Source organism: Pinus tabuliformis, chromosome Q, assembly GCF_031772625.1.
Source record: "Pinus tabuliformis cultivar Carrire ecotype Pingquan chromosome Q, CPIR1, whole genome shotgun sequence".
Taxonomy (NCBI): domain Eukaryota; kingdom Viridiplantae; phylum Streptophyta; class Pinopsida; order Pinales; family Pinaceae; genus Pinus; species Pinus tabuliformis.
In genome coordinates, this window is record NC_142296.1 from 740,753,925 (window position 1) to 740,772,217 (window position 18,293).

Consider the following 18,293-nt stretch of genomic DNA (forward strand, 5'->3'; position numbering starts at 1 on the left):
AGATGTATTTCTCTTCATTAGATTACATTAGCATAGAGTTAGTTTAGCAGTTAGAATCGAGACTAGTTTAGAAAAACCTCTAGATTAATATCATCAGACTCTACGCACACACACACACCCATCACATTGGGAAACTGGTCCCATTACCCCCAGTCGGACCCGCTACTCCAAACGGGCAAGGAGCCACCAACCAGGTTCCGGACCGGGTGGGTATCCCCCTTGTTGTTGACCCGACTTCGGGGCCCTCAACATTTCTGGCGCTAGAAGGAGTGCCGAGCTATGAATGGCACATAATTCAAAATTCAAATACCATTCTAAGAGAAAATCACCCTCACCAACTTCCCCGACTTCCCCGGTACGACTAAACTCGGAACTGGAAGTCGCTTGGACATCCACCGCTGCTATACATCCCGATATATCAGAACAACTTATTGTCGATCCCCCTGAAGTTCAAACCTTGATCCGTAAACTCCAGGGATTCTCTATTTTTAACCAGAAATCTGATAAATCTAAAGGCAGCTTGACTTCGCAATACAACCCTGCTCATCCCCTGACCCGATTGAAGAGTGAAAAGTTCGGCATTCAGCCAACTGAAATCCCTCTCCCCACTAGGAAAAGAGCAAGGAAAGCACTTCAAGAGTCTGACAGAGAGACTCTTTCATCCACCTCGTCCATTTCAACTCCCTCTCCGCGAAGTCAACCACCCACATCTCCACCTCAAATCACTCATCCATCTTCCGCAACCCTTCCTCCACAATCGTCAAAGATCGTAACATCTCTATCTTCTCAACCTCGAAGATCATCTTCTGCACTTTTATTAACCGACAACTCAGCGATGGCACAATCTCCATGGAACAACCCTGGGGCGGTTTTAATGCCTCCACCCCTGAGTCCAATACCTGCCCATCCTGAGAAGTGGTTACCAAAGTTCAATCCAGAAACTGGAATGCTAGCTGAAGAACATATCAATAATTTCATGCTTTCTGTTAATCTCAACGGGGTCACCAACGAAGATGCCGTGGTCTGACTCTTCCCCTATACGATGCAAGGGACAGCCGGGTCATGGTACTTTTCGCTACCCTCCAGATCTATCACCAGCTGGGATATTTTTCAAAATCAATTTCTCACCAAATTTGGCGATGATAGATCGACAGCGACACTGATCAACGATCTGTCCAATCTAAAAGCTGAGGCTAGGGAACCCATTAAAGATTTTAACTTACGGTTCAACAAGATCCTCAATAAAATCCCCGCTGCTTCCCAGCCCAGCGAGGAAGTAAGATGCGAATGGTACATCACGGCCTTACCTTCAAACTTGGCCATCTTCGTAGATAGGGCAAGCAAGACAACCTTAGTCGAAAACTTGGCTGAGGCATTGGCAGTCGAAAGATGCGTAGTAGCCCTAGAAAAGAGATCTACAATCGAAGAGCGTAAATCTAAGAAAATCTCTTTCAAAGAAGAAACCAAGAAGAAGCAAACGAAGGATCCTTTCGACATGGAAGGATTACAAAAAGTCTTGAAAGCCATGTCTAATGAGATGATTGACATAAGAAAGCAAATAGCAGAATCGTCCCCAAGAAAGCCTTTTAGGAATTTCAAAAGAAATCCCCCTATGGAGACGAAGCCACCCAACGTGGTCTCAAATGTGGAATCTGAAGAAGAAGAAGAAGAGAGCACCATCGAAACGCAGACCGACGACGAAGAAGTGGTGGAACTGCAAGGAATGTGGGATTTCATCCTCCCACAAGAGGAAGATCAAGAAGCACTTCCAGTTAGCACACGAAGCAAAAATCAACTTGATCCTCCCCAGACTACCCCAAAACAGAAGGGCGCAAGCCCTCCAGCGAAAGAAAAGGTCGCAACAAAGAAGACAACCCCTAAAGCGACCTCATTTAGTCCAGTCCAATCAGAGAAATCGCCTCCATCAAAGACACTAATAGTGTCGGATGAAATGGAGTATAACATCATCGACGACATGAAGAAGACTAGGGCTAATATCACCCTGTACGAGTTGAGCAAATTGAAACACCAACAGAAGATCATGATGAAAGAGTTACACGCCGTACCTACTGCGCCTCTACCTACAGCTATAGCTTCCCATAATATAGGAAGACCCCCAATCAACGCGATCAATAAAATCGATCCAAATGACATCGCTTTGATTGGAGGGAGGTCTAGATCTCACACTCCTCCTTTCCTCCTCACTTATGAGATCTTTAACAGAAATGTGCATAACTGCTTGGTTGATTCTGGTGCTTCAACCAATATTCTACCCAAGTCAATATGTGCCAAACTTAATGTTCAACCGCAAAAATCCGCAGTGCGCATAGTTCAACTTGATCGATCACAAGTCGAAGTGATAGGCGAACTTAATCAAGTGAACATAAGACTGTCGTCCAACCCCAAGGTATGCCAGGTCATCGATATTCTAGTTGCTGACATCCCTGAATTTTATGGTCTAATTCTTAGCAGGGATTGGTCCGAGAAGCTCCACGGATACTTTTCGACTGACTGGTCACACATGTGGTTACCCTTCAACGGGAAGCCAAATCAAATAAAGGTTGAACGAGAACTGCACCAAAAGTACATAGTGACGGATTTGGAGGGAGAGAACGAAGCCATAGCATACAACAGCAGCATCATAGGCAACTACTCGGTAGACTCTTTCCTTGGAAATTTCAATGCTCACATATCACCATATTTAGAAAATTCAGTCGTGTCCCAAGTAGAAAACTTTTCCCAGACTGATGATTCAAAATGTGTTAGTTTCTTAGATAACCCTGTAAATACTTCTTTATTTTGGAAATTATATTTTGATGGCTCTAAGTCCAATGAGGGAGCGGGAGCAGGATGCGTCTTGATTAGCCCGGACGGAAATAAGACCATGCTCACATGCAGGCTGGAGTTCGATTGCACGAACAACACAGCGGAATACGAAGCCTTGGTGCAAGGCCTATACAAAGCAATCGGCTACAACGTCAAATATCTTCAAGTCTTTGGAGATTCCGAGATCATCGTCAAACAGGTACGTAACACCATACACTGCCTGTCTAGTCATTTAAAGCACTATCAATCTTTAGTGCAAGATCTCACTGCGCATTTTACAGCATTCAATATTTCATCAATCCCAAGACTTCACAATGCAAGCGCAGACCTGCTAGCAAACATAGCCTCCAGACTCATCCCCTCCGAAGACTTTAGTCCAGATAGGTTTTCCATAGAATTAATTTTTAAACCGTCTATCCCTGACAACATCACCAACTGGAGAGTATTCAACGACGACCCAGACATCGTAAGTTTCCTTACCTCTGAAGGATCCTACTCAAACCAAATAATCGACGAGGACTGTCATGACCACCTAATACAACAAAATGGCACTGATAATGCTATACCCAAATCAGTGGTCAAATTAGAAGATTTGTATGACTTAAAAAGTCGGTTCAAAAGGTCAGCTAATGCCAAACTTTACAGTTCAACTCTGAACTACGAATCAGTGAACTTAGGAACCGAAGAGAAACCCCAAAACGTCAATCTAGGCCAAGACCTGGCTCCTGAAGAAAAGTCAGCATACATCCGTCTTCTACGACAGTACAAAAACGTCTTTGCCTGGAACTACGATGAGCTGAAAACTTAACACTTCTATCATTCAGCACACTATCCCTATGATTGACAACGAGAAACCCGTCCAACAGAAGCTCAGGAAAATCCACCCCAACCTGGAAAATCAGATAAAAACTGAGCTGAATAAGTTGTTGAGAGCCAGAATAATTTTCCCGGTCAGACATTCCAAATGGGTCTCCAATATGGTACCTGTTAGGAAGAAAAACGGAGATATTAGAATCTGCATCGACTTCCGGAATCTCAACAAAGCCTGTCAGAAAGAAAATTTTCCCCTCCCACCTATGGAGCAAATATTACAGGCTGTAGCAGGCTCAGAATTGATGTCTTTCCTAGATGGATTTTCAGGATATAATCAAGTGCTGGTACACCCAGACGATCAGCTAAAGACCACCTTCCGAACTAAATGGGGTACCTACGCATATCGGAAGATGCTGTTCGGTCTGATCAACGCCGCGCTACTTTTCAAAGAGCTATGGACATTGCGTTTAAAGGTTTAGTCAACAAATCGGTAGTGATTTACCTGGATGATATAACTTTGTACTCCAAGAATCGAAGCGACCATCTCAAAGATTTGAAGCAAATCTTTCAAAGATGTTTAAGGTATGGAATCTCGCTTAACCCGAAGAAATCTTTTTTCGCGTTGAGTGAAGGAAAATTGCTAGGGTTCATAGTGTCCAAATCGGGCATTCACATTGAACCTGACAGAATCAAAGAAATTTCCGAGATATCCATGCCCCATAACAAAAAGACCATGCAATCTTTCCTAGGACAGATCAATTTTGTGAAAAGATTTGTCCCAGATTTTTCACGTATTATTTCTCCTTTACAAAAAATGATAAAAAAGAATTCAAACTTTAAATGGGGTCTAGACGAGCACGAAGCGTTTAACTTAATCAAACAAGCCATCATCAACGCTCCATCCCTAGCAACCCCAAATTTTTCAGAACCATTCATCTTATACACGTTTGCCTCAGAAAATTCTTATGCTGCGATCTTGACCCAGGCAAACCAAGAAAAGGCAGAAGCCCCAATCGCATTCTTTAGCTCAAACTTACAAGGTGCTGAGCTGAAATATTCGGACGTAGAGAAACAGGCGTATGCCGTTTTCAAATCGGTCAAATATTTCAGACCCTTCTTGCTAAAGGCCCATACCAAGGTCATAGTACCATTCCCAGCGGTAAGAAACCTCCTGATTCAGAAAGACGTGGGTGAAAAGAGAGCGAATTGGATCACCGCCTTGCAAGAATACGACCTGGAGATCAAGCCGGCACACATCGTTCGAGGCCAAGGCTTCTGCAAGATGTTAGCTGGAGCATCGCAAATCCCCGAAGAATCGCCTGAAGAGGTACACACGTATGAGGTAAGCCTAAACGACGTAGAATCATTTTATACTGACATCATTTATTTCCTGAAAAACGGATATGCTCCATTTCACCTGGATCACATAAAAAAGAGAGCCCTGAGGTTGAAAGCTAAACAATATCAGCTCGTAGATGATGTCTTGTTTAAAAGAAACTATGATTCTGTGCTTCTTAGATGTCTTGAGAAAACTGAAGCCGAAAAGGTTTTGCAGGAACTCCACGAAGGACCAGCAGGTGGACACTATGCTGGAGAAGCCACCGCACACAAAATCTTACGTGCAGGATACTACTGGCCCACGCTGTTCAAAGACTCGTACAATCACGTAAGAAAATGCCAAGTCTGCCGAACGGCTGCAGGGAAACAAAAGAAGTCATCCATGCCACTGCAGCCGGTTAACATCGAACAGTCGTTCAGCCAATGGGGCCTGGACATAATAGGTGAGATCGTTCCTCACTCCTCTAAACAACATAGGTATATCCTCACTGCAACTGACTATTTTACTAAATGGGTAGAGGCAGTTCCTCTCAAGACAGCTAATTCTGAAAACATTGTTGAATTCATAGATCAGTTTATCATTACTAGGTTTGGATTGCCAACGACCTTAATATTCGATAATGCTTCATATTTTTCTGGAAATACCATGACTGAGTTCGCGCTCAAAAGAGGGTTCAAACTAAAGTATTCCGCCAACTACTATCCGCAAGGTAATGGGTTGGCTGAATCAACGAACAAGAACCTAATCAGGATCATCAAAAAGACAGTCGACCAAAACCAAAAGAATTGGCACAAAGCGCTGGTAAACGCCTTATGGGCAGACAGAATTACCAAGAAAGCCTCTATCGAGACTTCTCCCTTTAATTTGGTTTACGGGAGAGAAGCAGTTCTTCCTACTCACTTACTCATTCCCTCCTTGTCCTTAGTGCAATACATTGATGAAGTACCTACTTCTCCCTTACAACTAAGGCAAATGGAAATAATCAAGTTAGAAGAACGACGAGAGCAGGCCAAGAAAACCCATGCTCACCACCAAGCGCTGATAAAATCCTCTTTTGATTCGAACATAATGACCAGAAAAAACTTTCAGATGGGTGATTTAGTTTTGAAGTGGGATAAGGCTCACGAAGAAAAGGGCAAACATACGAAATTCCAGAAGCTATGGCTTGGTCCTTTTCAAATCGTAGAAGTCATAGGCCCATCGACTTTTGTGTTGCAGGACTTGACAGGCAGGAGAGATTCTCTGCCTGTAAACGGACAAATCCTCAAAATGTATTTTCCATAGAAGGTTATCCTTCTAATTTTTGTAGGATAATTTTAGTTTTATTTTAGTTTTATTTTTATTTTTTTTATATAAATAAGGTTGGTTGTGAATGATCATAAATCGTATTTATGAAGAATATACCATTTCTCTATCAGATTTTGATTTCACTTGTATAAATAGTAAAACTTTTCGAAAAATCTGACTTTTATTATTGACAAATAGAGTTAACTTTAGCCTGAATATGATGTTAGTTTCAACTTTACAAAGAAATCTGGGATGAAAGTAACTTTTGGCAAAAAATTGTTTTATGCCAATGCAATGAAAAGTATCATCGATAGCAAAATAAGTATTCTCTGCAAAACTGCTGTTCTTAAACTCTATTATTGTCGTCCAGAGCTTTCTTAAGGAAAAACAATGACTTCCTCCCTGCTAAGGAGAATCGCAGCATCCAGAGAAACAATCCAAGAAAACACTATATCTAAAAAAATAAGACGTCTCATCGCGAGCCGGCTTATCATGATCACAGATATTATAACTTGCTGACTTTGCCACTACTGTCTATCAAAACAGGGCAACGACTCAAGATTGTTGCAATCGAAAGACAAGGGGTCTCATCACGAGCCAGCTTGTTCAGCAAAAGTGTAAATCAAGTGGATGACTGTGTCATAATTTGGCCACCAAACCAAGACATTGTTCTTTAGAGAATAAAAAATTAAAAAAGAAAGAAAAAGTGTCAAAAGGGTTTTTCTCTGGAATGTTGTAAATAACCTCAAGCAGGAAAAAGGATCATTGCTGGATAATATGGTAACCCTGTCGAGGCTATGGACGCTTGCGGGCAGCAGAGGCTCTACCTACGACAAAGGAGCATACTTTACAAAGCCAGTACGCAGAGAAGACCTTATTTTGTCTTTGAAAAGATTGAGTAATGACTAGGTATGAATACAAGAAATAACCCAGAGGAAACAAACAATCAGAATGAAATAAGAAGTTGTGACGAAGCATCATTGACAGGATAAGGGGTAATACTCTATCTGTCCATAACAAAATTTAGGCATAAGAAAACTTTTCTATTTTGGAAGTGAAAATGCAATAGAACAAGCAGAGATAACTGGTTCTTCACAGTGAATCGCCATTGTTGTGGTCACCAACAACCCCCCTTCTTCACTTGACATTAGCAATAACGTCAAGCAAAGAGGGGACCCTGAACAAAAATCCCAAAAAAATATTTTTCTAAAGTTTTTGTATTTCTCTCCCTAAGGCTTAAATCGCATCGCAAAGAAAGGTCGAAGCATTGCTCGAGCGCGAAAAGTAAGACTGCGAAGGAGCGATGCAAAGTTCATCGCGTCGCATACGTCACACGGACCCCTTTAAAAGAAGACCTTCGAGAAATGCCAATCGCCGATATGCGATATCGCAAATCGCAAGCATCGCGCTATACGGCATAAACCATTTAACAAAATTTGTGATATCTGCGATTTGCGATCTGCGATGGCAGCGATTTGCGATCTGCGATCTGAAAAGACTTATCACACGATAAACCCAGGATTAAGTGCGCGCCTTGAAGGAATTTAATGACCGCATGCTTGAGTATCTAGGAATGATTGCATTACATTTATCGAAGAGTCAAGTCATGATGAATGTCAAGGTTATGCATTCATTAGAGATTAATACTTTCACGTCAAATCTTTTCATTTCCCTTCTTCTTTGCGTAGACTGCAAGACACGCAACTAATATAAGTTTATATGCAGGAAACATTTCAGGGAAAGAGGAAAGCACCAATCAGATAGTAAAGAGAGAATGCCTCCGCAAACGGATGCTGCATGCAGCAGAACCGCGGATTCCAGACCATCAACCAACCGGCACTGATGAAATTAGACTATTTAGGACTCAGAGTCAAAGGTGCACAAAAGCAGCGTGTTCACAAAAGATCTTGAGGCTCAGACTCGGTAAAGCAGAAAGAGAAACGCAAAAGAAGGAGGACGCTCCAGAAAAGCCTGGAACAAAGAGCGGAAACAATTCTCGAAACAGGGGGATGTCCATACAGCACGACTCCTAACCCACTCAGTCATTCGCACGACCAGAAACCGAAAACAGCAACAACAAAATCAGTTCGAGAAGAACCTGGGTTATGCTAAGTATACACGTGGCAAATACACCCAGCTAGAGAAAGGTTTTCGAAAAATATCTTCTGGTCTGCCGGAAGGAAGTGCCAGCTCCTTTTATTTCCACTTTTATCTCCAGAGCGAAAGAAGAAAGCGGCCAGCCGACTCTTCCCAGGAAAACGTTGCACTGTTGACAGCACTAAAGAGAATATACAGAAACGATCAGAAATTAGATTTTAAGTTTAGAAATAAAGTTGCTTTTAGTAAAAGGGTGGTCATTTGAAGCCGATTCCCTAATTTCATGTAATTAAGATTGATTAGTTAGTAGTATTTAACCCTTCTCATGGTTTTTGGAGAAGGGTCCGGAAATCTGTCAAAAAACTTATCCTCAGAACATGCACTTCTGTACCCTCAGAGGAGGTTTTTGATGAATAAATGGATCAAGATTTATTTATGTTTGCATTTTAATATCTGTTACTGATGTTGCACTTCTGTACTCTTAGCAGATGTTAGAACAAGTAGAAATAAATCATTATTACTTGAAGTTTATTGGTGAAGTTAGTCATAAATGGTACTTTTATCTCTTGACTAGATTCTGCTAGTATCCCTAAAGTGATATGTAGCTGAGTTCTTTATATGTTATTGTATGAATGTCTGCATTACCATTTGGCACTTCTGTACGGTGGGATCATTTAGTCATGCTTAACATATAGAAGACTGATTATGCGATATGTTGTTCACAACTATTCTGCCTAACTTCTTATGCAGAATGGTTTATCTTTATTGGTTTATATTCTGATATCAGTTGAATGATCTTTATTACCAGCTGCTGTTAGAAATCTTTCTAGATCGCATAAACAAAAGAAAAACACCCCGGGTTAGCATAGATCAGATGTATTTCTCTTCATTAGATTACATTAGCATAGAGTTAGTTTAGCAGTTAGAATCGAGACTAGTTTAGAAAAACCTCTAGATTAATATCATCAGACTCTACGCACACACACACACCCATCACATTGGGAAACTGGTCCCATTACCCCCAGTCGGACCCGCTACTCCAAACAGGCAAGGAGCCGCCAAATAGGTTCCGGACCGGGTGGGTATCCCCCTTGTTGTTGACCCGACTTTGGGGCCCTCAACAGGACATTATTAGGCCTTTGGAGGGCCCCACGGCATGTACATATTATTATTTGACCCCTTGTGAGACTTATTTTTACATTTGTGAGCTATTTTGGTGGGCTTGTCACCAATAGGGGTTTTATTTGCACATTATTTTATCAATAGTAACTAATGTAGTCCCATAGGCCAATTCGAACTCCTTAGGAGGCTATATATTTATGTTAGATACATTCATTTGGATCATCACTTGACTTGGGATCTCTCTAAACATAAAGAACTTCACACTTTTTCCTCATAGGATATTTTTTGGAGATGGATGCATTATGATGTATATATTTGGGCTATTTTTCTTATCTTGGAGCTTTGTCTTGCAAATTAAATGTTGGTTGGATATATTCTATAATGTTGTAAGTAAATTTTGACGTTGTTATTCTTGTTGTTTTATACTGCTACAATTAGGGCTAGTTGTTGCATAATTGAAATGTGGAATTAAGCATTTTTTAGCTAATTTAATTTATGGGCCAATGTTATATGAATGAAATGTCCTAGATATTATTTGGCTCGATAAGCTTGCATCATTTTGTTTGAAGTATAAATGCTTTAAGGTTACTTTTCTTTTGTTTCTATTAACATTGGTGAGGCTAACTTTCTGGGCCTCCTTGATCAAGAAACCAAGTTCTTACTCATCATCATCCTTGACTCCATATCCCGAAATGAATTAGGCAATAATCCCTACAAAAGGGTGATGATTTGAACACTATTTTTTTCCTTTTCCCTTTTCTCCTTAGGTCTACGCCCATTAGGTCACCTAGGGCTTCAATTTCTCGAGAATTGACCCAAGGAAAATTTTTTATCTCCCACATGCTCTTGCATTGGTAGGTCCCTTCCCTCTCCTCCAAATTTGAGGCAATTCTAACAGTGGAATCTTCAGGAATCCCAAGCCCTAGCTCTAGGATTGAATTTTGCCTAGGCATCTCCGAGGCTAGACCTCAACGGGTTCAATTCAACCTTTTGAAGTAAATATTCTTGTTTGGTCCTTTCCTTTCACCTTGTCGAGGATATGAACATCATTGGTTGGTACATTCCATCCTTGAACTTGGACTGGGTCCACGCCTTGTGTGGTCCTACTTCTAAATAAATATTATTTGTTAAGGACCATTTGGGAATCAAAGTTTCCCAAGGATTATAGGGATTTATAACCTCATCTTTAAGCTTATTCCTTCTCCCTCAACCCTCCAATCCTCACCCCTCACCCCTCGAGGATCAAGTCCCTTGCTTAAAAAGCAAGCAAGTTGCATTCTTCACTCCATCCTTGAGAAAGGGTGTCCAGAGTCACTTTCCACATATCTGCTAACATATACTTTACAAGTGATCCCTACACTACTGGGACTCCTCCCATCGATGAAAGTCCGTAAGGAGCATCGAGACTTAGTTGTGGTGAGAGTCGGCTAAGTGTCCACCATTGCCCTTAACCTAGCAATTTTCCTCTTAAGAACCCCTTTTAGGTCCCCTGTTGGTTTGAGTGGTAACAAGACCCAAGCACCATCCGCACCACCGAAGACACTTAGACGACAGTCTGCCGGGCACTACAGACGAGAACGACGAAATGGGCACCGACAGGTAAACTTGTAGCTTTTGAAAACTCACCACAGTGGAGGAAGTCATGGAAATTTCCATCTCTCCAAGAGTACTTGAGGGCCAAAGAACCCAACCAAACTTCATCAACTAAGACCAATGTCGAGCAACCTCCACTCAACAAGACAAATATAAACTATAGCAGCCCCAACATGTGTCATTAAACACCTTACCTTACCAACACCACTTCCGGTAGAGGGCAAATGAAGTTTCATATGCCACACAGAGCTTTTCACCTGATGACTTGCATAATGTGAAGTTAGATGTGTTGTCCTCTTCCCCATCTGCCTTATACAATATTTCATTGCCCACGTGTTGAGCGTATCTCAGAGTTCAACATATTTTGATATTTACTATTTTTCTTAAAATGATATAAATAATTAAAAATAAATAAAAATCTTGTAATAAAAGGACATTTTCTCATTATTATTATTATGCATAAATAACCATATTATAAATAAATTTATAATTAAAAAAGAATGAATATGGAAATCGTACTTTTTAGTTACCAAACATACTACTCTCAACTCAAAACTCTATTTATGAAATATATCTAAATACATTATAATTAAAATGATTATGGAAAAAACGTTCACTTAAATTAGTATTTTTTGGAAAATATTTTTATAAACCTATTTTTTATAATTATTTAAATTAAATTGAATGTATTTATGAAATATATCTAAATTTATTATAACTAAAATAATTATGGAAAACATTCACTTACAGTAACATTTTTTGAACCATATTTTTATAAACTACTTTTACAATTATTTAAAATAAATTGAATCTAATTAATTAGATCGGTGAAAGAAATATTGTTATATTCCACAAAATTAAATTCCAAAATGGGACGTATTGTACTCCAAAGTAATGCTATTCTGCTCCATGAAATTAAATTCCCAATTGGTATAATCCACATTATTGGAATGTGAAAGATGAGATTCTTCTAGATCTTCCTTGGAGAATACATAATTTTTCACATACGCATTTAAGCAAAATGCAAACTACAGAGTAGATAAATTGTATGAAATATACTTTTACAACATAGAAACTACGCATACAACTCTTCAAATAATCCATACAGGAGAAACCTGTAATCCCAATACGCAATAAGGATTGATAGAATATATTAGCCTTATATCTAGATCCCTTAGTATCATGGCATTCCTTGACGCTCTAGCTAACTAGTCATCAATTTTCTTGAATGGTATGGACATATGATTACGAAATGTCTTCTCAGTAGCCATAGTATTTCGCATTGAAGGGAATATACCTCTGGTCATTACAGATAAAAAATCCATGATGTCAAGAAAAAAATGGTTTTTTATCATCAAGGGCATCTGATGAGTAGCATCTCACCGGTCCAGTGGCTTCGATCTGTTTTTCTGTTCACCAGAGGTCAACAAAGAATATGATATAAGAATCCATTGAAGGGGTGGACTACTTAGTTGTAAGTGCGCTTCTCTACGATGTATACACAAATACGAAAGTTTATTGAAATAGTTTACATTAACCCTATTCTAATATTAACCGTTCAGGTGAATAGCTTACTGTAAGGAGTGAAGTCCATTTGTGCTGTAGCAACATTCATTGGAACTAGAGCGATTTCTGAGCGACTGTCTTCTCGCTCTAATTTAGGGTTAGGTTGAGGTAAAGAAAACCGCAGAGAGGTTGATCTCACAGAAGAGGGTGATCGTACAGGAATAATGGGAAGATTCTCGCAGTTGCAGATTTCGATCATGTAACCATCAGGATCATGGAAGAAAATTTGATCCACGTACAATCCTCCATCCTCCACAACACTTTTTTTGTATTTTATGTCCATTTCTTGCAGTCCCTTTTCTACCAAAAACATATCTGGGCACTGCAAGGAAAATAAAGGAACAATGATAAGCACAACTATAACATTAGGCACAGAACAGTAATAGTAATCTCTCAAAGATGATAGTGGGATTTTAAAGCTAAACCTGAAAAGAGATATGGTTATCTCTTGGATTGATCTCAGTTTTCTTAGGTAGATCGTCCACAGACTTGCACTGCAAGAGATGTATTCCCACACCGTAATTGAATAACCTGGATTATTCACACTAACATGTTATATCCTCACAGGGAATATGTAGAACAGTATATTATACCCAAAGAGACTTATTGATTATGTTGACGCAAATTATATCTTACCAAGCTCCTACAAAATCGAATGAAGATGGCCTTCTCACAAGCTGGAATCCAAGAACATTGACGTAGAATTCCGTGGAAGCCGTGACAGATCTGCAAAGTAGTGAAACGTGATTGAGAGATAAAAGAGGTAAAGGTAGGCGACACGGCATCTGTTCTTCTTCCTTCGGCATCCTGTGACACAATTCCCGTGTTCGTGGCTGTGTTACTTACACAATACGAAACGAATTTGATTGGCACCGAATGGCTCAGACGCTTTCTCTGAGCACAATTTGTGAGGGATCTCTTTATAAAAAGAAATTTCTGGTAAATAATTCCATATTACAGCAGTACATCGTTCTTGCGTGGTTCGGTAGTGAAAGTATCACTGTCTGTTATTCAATATCTGGTTTTGAAGGACTAAGGCGTAGGTTGGATATTTAATGATAACTAGTTGTTTAGCTAAACCAGTTTGGTGAATTACTTTGCCCTTACTCTATTTGCGGTACTCTCGATGGATTGCTCCATGCATCTAGAATTGTTTTTCTAATGTTGTCCCGCGACACATTTTGGGATATGTATGAATGAATCTGAAGTTGTCGGTGATGGTTTTAAGATCGCAAAGATTATATATTTTAACTCTTTGAAACTTTGAAATTTCAAACGTTATTTGCAGTGGGCACCAAGATGTCTCCTATGGCAAGATATTGTTACTTTATGTTAAATAAAATAATGTTATATTGAAAAAACAAAAATATTAAACACGAAAATTTATAAATCAAATTAAAAAATAAATTTACAAATTGATTTTTTAATTTAATTATATATTTTTGAAATAGAATTATAAAGATTATTAAGTTTATTGCATAATATAACCATCAGAAAAGAAATAGGAAAAGTAATATCTAAGCAAAATATCTTAGAAAAATACTCAGGTTAAGTCATTAATGAAGTTAGAAAATTAATATTATTTTTTAATTAAGTTTATAATAAATTAAAAGAAAAAAAAGAACTTTATTTATAATTGAAAGTTGATTGGGAGTTGGTAGGAGGGAGATGTTTTTTAATAACATTAAATTATTAAAAAAAATTAAAAACTAATAATATCATTAGATAGAGATTTATCAAGTATTTATAGAGATCAAATTTCTTAAAGTATGTATATTTTATTAATAATATGAAGAAATAAATATATGACATAAAAATAAATGAAAAAAATCATAATTAAAAATATTTTATTCTCTACACTTAATATATATTTACTTCAAATAAATTTATACTTAATATATACCTACTTAAAATAAATTTATACATGTATATCTTTACTTAAAATGAATTTATGCTAGTGTTACATGCATTCATCTATTAAAATTTGACATAACAATAATTTTTTCCCTTAATACTATAAATTTATTCCAAACCCGATAATTATACAGAATTGTCCCTACAATCTCTCAATTCTGGTCCTATTTTATTCCCAATAGTTATACTCAAATACGATACCGTTTCATTTCCTAAATTTCTTTGTTAAAAAGAGCCATTGGGGTGACCAAAACAACCTTCATGTTCTTGAAATTATATGCAAAGATGGATAATTATTTAATAAGTATATGTAACAGTTGAGCGTTATTATCTTAATGGCCAAGACCACATTTTCTCCTTGAAGAAATCATTCACATTATCTTCTTATCTTAGTTGAAGGCATTATATAAAATCGTTATTGATATAAATCTATGATCGTTATATGTAAAGAGGTACCATTGTTATTCAAATGATAACGACCACAATTTGTGTATGAAGAAAATCATGTCTGTATTATGTTTCGTGATCATTTTATCATTGTGTTGTTTAGAGATCTCAACATTGCATTTGCACTCGAAAACGGCCAAGGGCATTATTAAAAGATTACATTACATAACAACCCTTTACCATGGCAATTTGGTACTATCGAGAGATATTTCTTTATAAAATCCTTAGTCATGGCAGGTTATGAAAACAAGACTAAAAATGACTTAATATAATAATGTTACACTTAATATAAGTCCAGAAGTGAATGAATGAGAATCCTTTTTTAGCATGTAACTTTCTACAATAAAATATCAAATGAATAAAAATAATTGAATATTCAAATGAGTTTTTTTATTTATAAACATGACACAAACAAAGCACAACTTGAGTGGGCTTAATAGTTAGGAATGTGTATTTCCTTCTAATAGTTAGGAATGTGTGTTTCCTTCTAGGAGGCCATAAGTTAAAATCTAGAGGGGTGTAGTATGTACTCCTTCATAGAGTCTAAGATTCAAATCATAATGTAAAGGGTTTAATATAGTGGTTGACTCAACTATAATCTTAAAAATTGATTAATATTCTTATTATCAAAACTTAATTCAGCATAGCATAATGACAATGACAAATGGTTGTGCTTTAAGACTTAACATGCACCCTATTTCAAACAAGTATTTAAATCAACAATAATAATTTATGGATTTTTGTATATGAAAAAATCATCTTACCGAGTTGTATATCTACTCACAAGTTATTCAGATTTATGATCTTCTCAATAACTATTTAGCTTGTATTTGTTTGGTCTAATACTCATTGAGGGCTTCAAGTTCAAGTATGATTTCTCCCTCTTCATCAAACTTAAGAAAAATATTTTTAACTAATCTTCAGTCACCAATTGCATTCTTTAAACAAGAAGCGTGAAAACACTATTTCAAACAAGTATTTAAATCAACAATAATAATTTATGGATTTTTGTATATGAAAAAATCATCTTACCGAGTTGTATATCTACTCACAAGTTATTCAGATTTATGATCTTCTCAATAACTATTTAGCTTGTATTTGTTTGGTCTAATACTCATTAAGGGCTTCAAGTTCAAGTATGATTTCTCCCTCTTCATCAAACTTAAGAAAATTATTTTTAACTAATCTTCAGTCACCAATTGCATTCTTTAAACAAGAAGCATGAAAACACTATGTATATGCAAACGATGAGACGTTGATATGTAAGTCATATTGTTAATCTTGTCTAATGCTTTATAGGTACCATAGTACTTAGGTGTATATATATATATATATATATATATATATATATATATATATATATATATATATATATATATATATATATATCTGTGTGTGTGTGTGTGTGTGTGTGTGTCAGGCCAGGGTAACTTCAGAATGAATGAGCGGAAGAAAAAACTGATTGCAATATTCATTAGCTAACTATCATTTATATACATAAATATGACGAATCAGTTCATCTTCTTGATGACTGTCCAGTTCACCTATCCGTTGAGGATTAGGTGTCAACATTCCCCCCCTTAATCTGAAGGGATGTTGGTGAGTCCAAGCATCGTTCTGAATCTTTCAAGCTTTTCTCTTCCAAGCGCTTTGGTGAAGATGTCTGCAATTTGCTCGTTTGTGGAACAATGACGGAGATGGATTGTTTTGGCCTCAACATGATGTCGGAGCAGATGATATTTAGTATTGATGTGCTTAGTACGATCATGGAACTTTGGGTTCTTGGCCAACTTTATTGCAGAGGTGTTATCAATCATGAGTGGAGTTGATTGTATTTATTTTACCTGCAAATCTTCAAGAATTTTCCTGAGCCACACAATTTCTTTCATTGCTTCAGCTGTTGCCCCATATTCTGCTTATGTTGTGGAATCTGCTGGTACTGATTGTTTGCGTGATCTCCAGGAGATAGCTCCTAATCCAAGACTCATAGCATATCCTGAAGTAGATACCCCAGTTTCTTTGTCTCCATCAAAGTCTGAATCAGAGTATCCAATCAAGTTGAAGTCGTCCACCTGTGTATACTTGATTCCAAGGTCTTGAGTTCCCTTCAAGTACCTTAGAACTCTTTTTGCAGCAGACCAATGTCCCTCACAAGGCTTTTGCATAAACCTGGAGAGGATTCCAACAGCAAATGAAATGTCTGGTCTGGTAGTAGTGAGGTAGATGAGACTTCCTACAAGCTGTCTATACTTTGTTGCATCCTCAAATTCCTTTCCTTCAATAGATGTGAGCTTCAAGTTTTGTTCCATTGGAGTAGAAAGAGGATTGCACTCTGTCATGCCAAATCTGTTTAACAAATCTCCAATGTATTTCTTTTGAGAAAGAAATATGGATTTTGGATGTTGGGTTACTTCAATGCCAAGATAGTAATGAACATAGCCCAAATCAGTCATTTCAAAAAAATTTCCTAATTCTTTCTTTATGGATGCAATATAGCTTTCATTGTTCCCTGTCATTAAAAGATCATCTACATATACCACAAGATATACAACTGTTTTGCCAACTTTCTTGACAAATAAAGTTGCATCATCAAGATCAAAATGATTGAAGTTGAGTTTCAGAAGATGCTCAGTTAGTTTTTCATACCAGGCTCGTGGTGCTTGTTTGAAGCCATACAAGGACTTCACAAGTTTGCATACTTTATGTTCATGTCCTTTCACAGCAAATCCTTCAGGCTGGGACATAAAAACATTCTCTTTTAGATCTCCATTCAAGAATGTATTTTTTACATCCATTTGATGGACTTTCCAACCGTTCTGAGCAGCTAGTGCAAAGAGTGTCCGGATGGTGGCCCATTTTGCTGTGGGGGCAAAAGTTTCCTCATAATCGACCCCTTACTTCTGTGCAAAACCTTTTGCCACAAGCCTAGCTTTGTGCTTGTCAAGTAAGCCATCAACTTTGTATTTGTTCTTGTAGACCCACTTGCAGCCAATTGGTTTGGTTCCAAATGGAGGATCAACCAGCTTCCAAGTGCCATTCTTTATGAGGGCATCATACTCCTTCTGCATCGCTTCTTTCCATTCATCATGAGAAGCAACTTCTTTGAAGGAAGTTGGTTCAAAAGCTGTAGACAAGTTCAATTCACAATCATAAGTAACATCCATATCAACAGGTGAATTAGAGTTATCTACATCACCTCCATCTTGTCGGTTTATATTTCTGGTTCCTGTTTTTCCAATTTCATGAGGATGAACACTTTCAAGTGTCTTTGTCAGCCACTTTGGGGGAC

At 37.9% G+C, this 18,293-nt stretch overlaps 1 protein-coding gene across 1 annotated transcript; it reads right to left on the reverse strand.

Annotated features, from left to right (window-relative positions):
* Nucleotides 1–12,018: 12,018 nt before the first annotated feature.
* LOC149221664 (glyoxylase I 4-like) lies at nt 12,019–13,531 on the reverse strand. The gene is made up of 4 exons (XM_089383009.1): nt 13,280–13,531; nt 13,069–13,174; nt 12,653–12,965; nt 12,019–12,486 (listed from the first exon to the last, which is right to left on the reverse strand). Exons 1-4 carry the CDS (start codon nt 13,447–13,449, stop codon nt 12,407–12,409), a joined length of 669 nt encoding a protein of 222 aa, XP_089239135.1. The 5' UTR covers nt 13,450–13,531; the 3' UTR covers nt 12,019–12,406.
* Between the last annotated feature and the right edge of the window lie 4,762 nt (nt 13,532–18,293).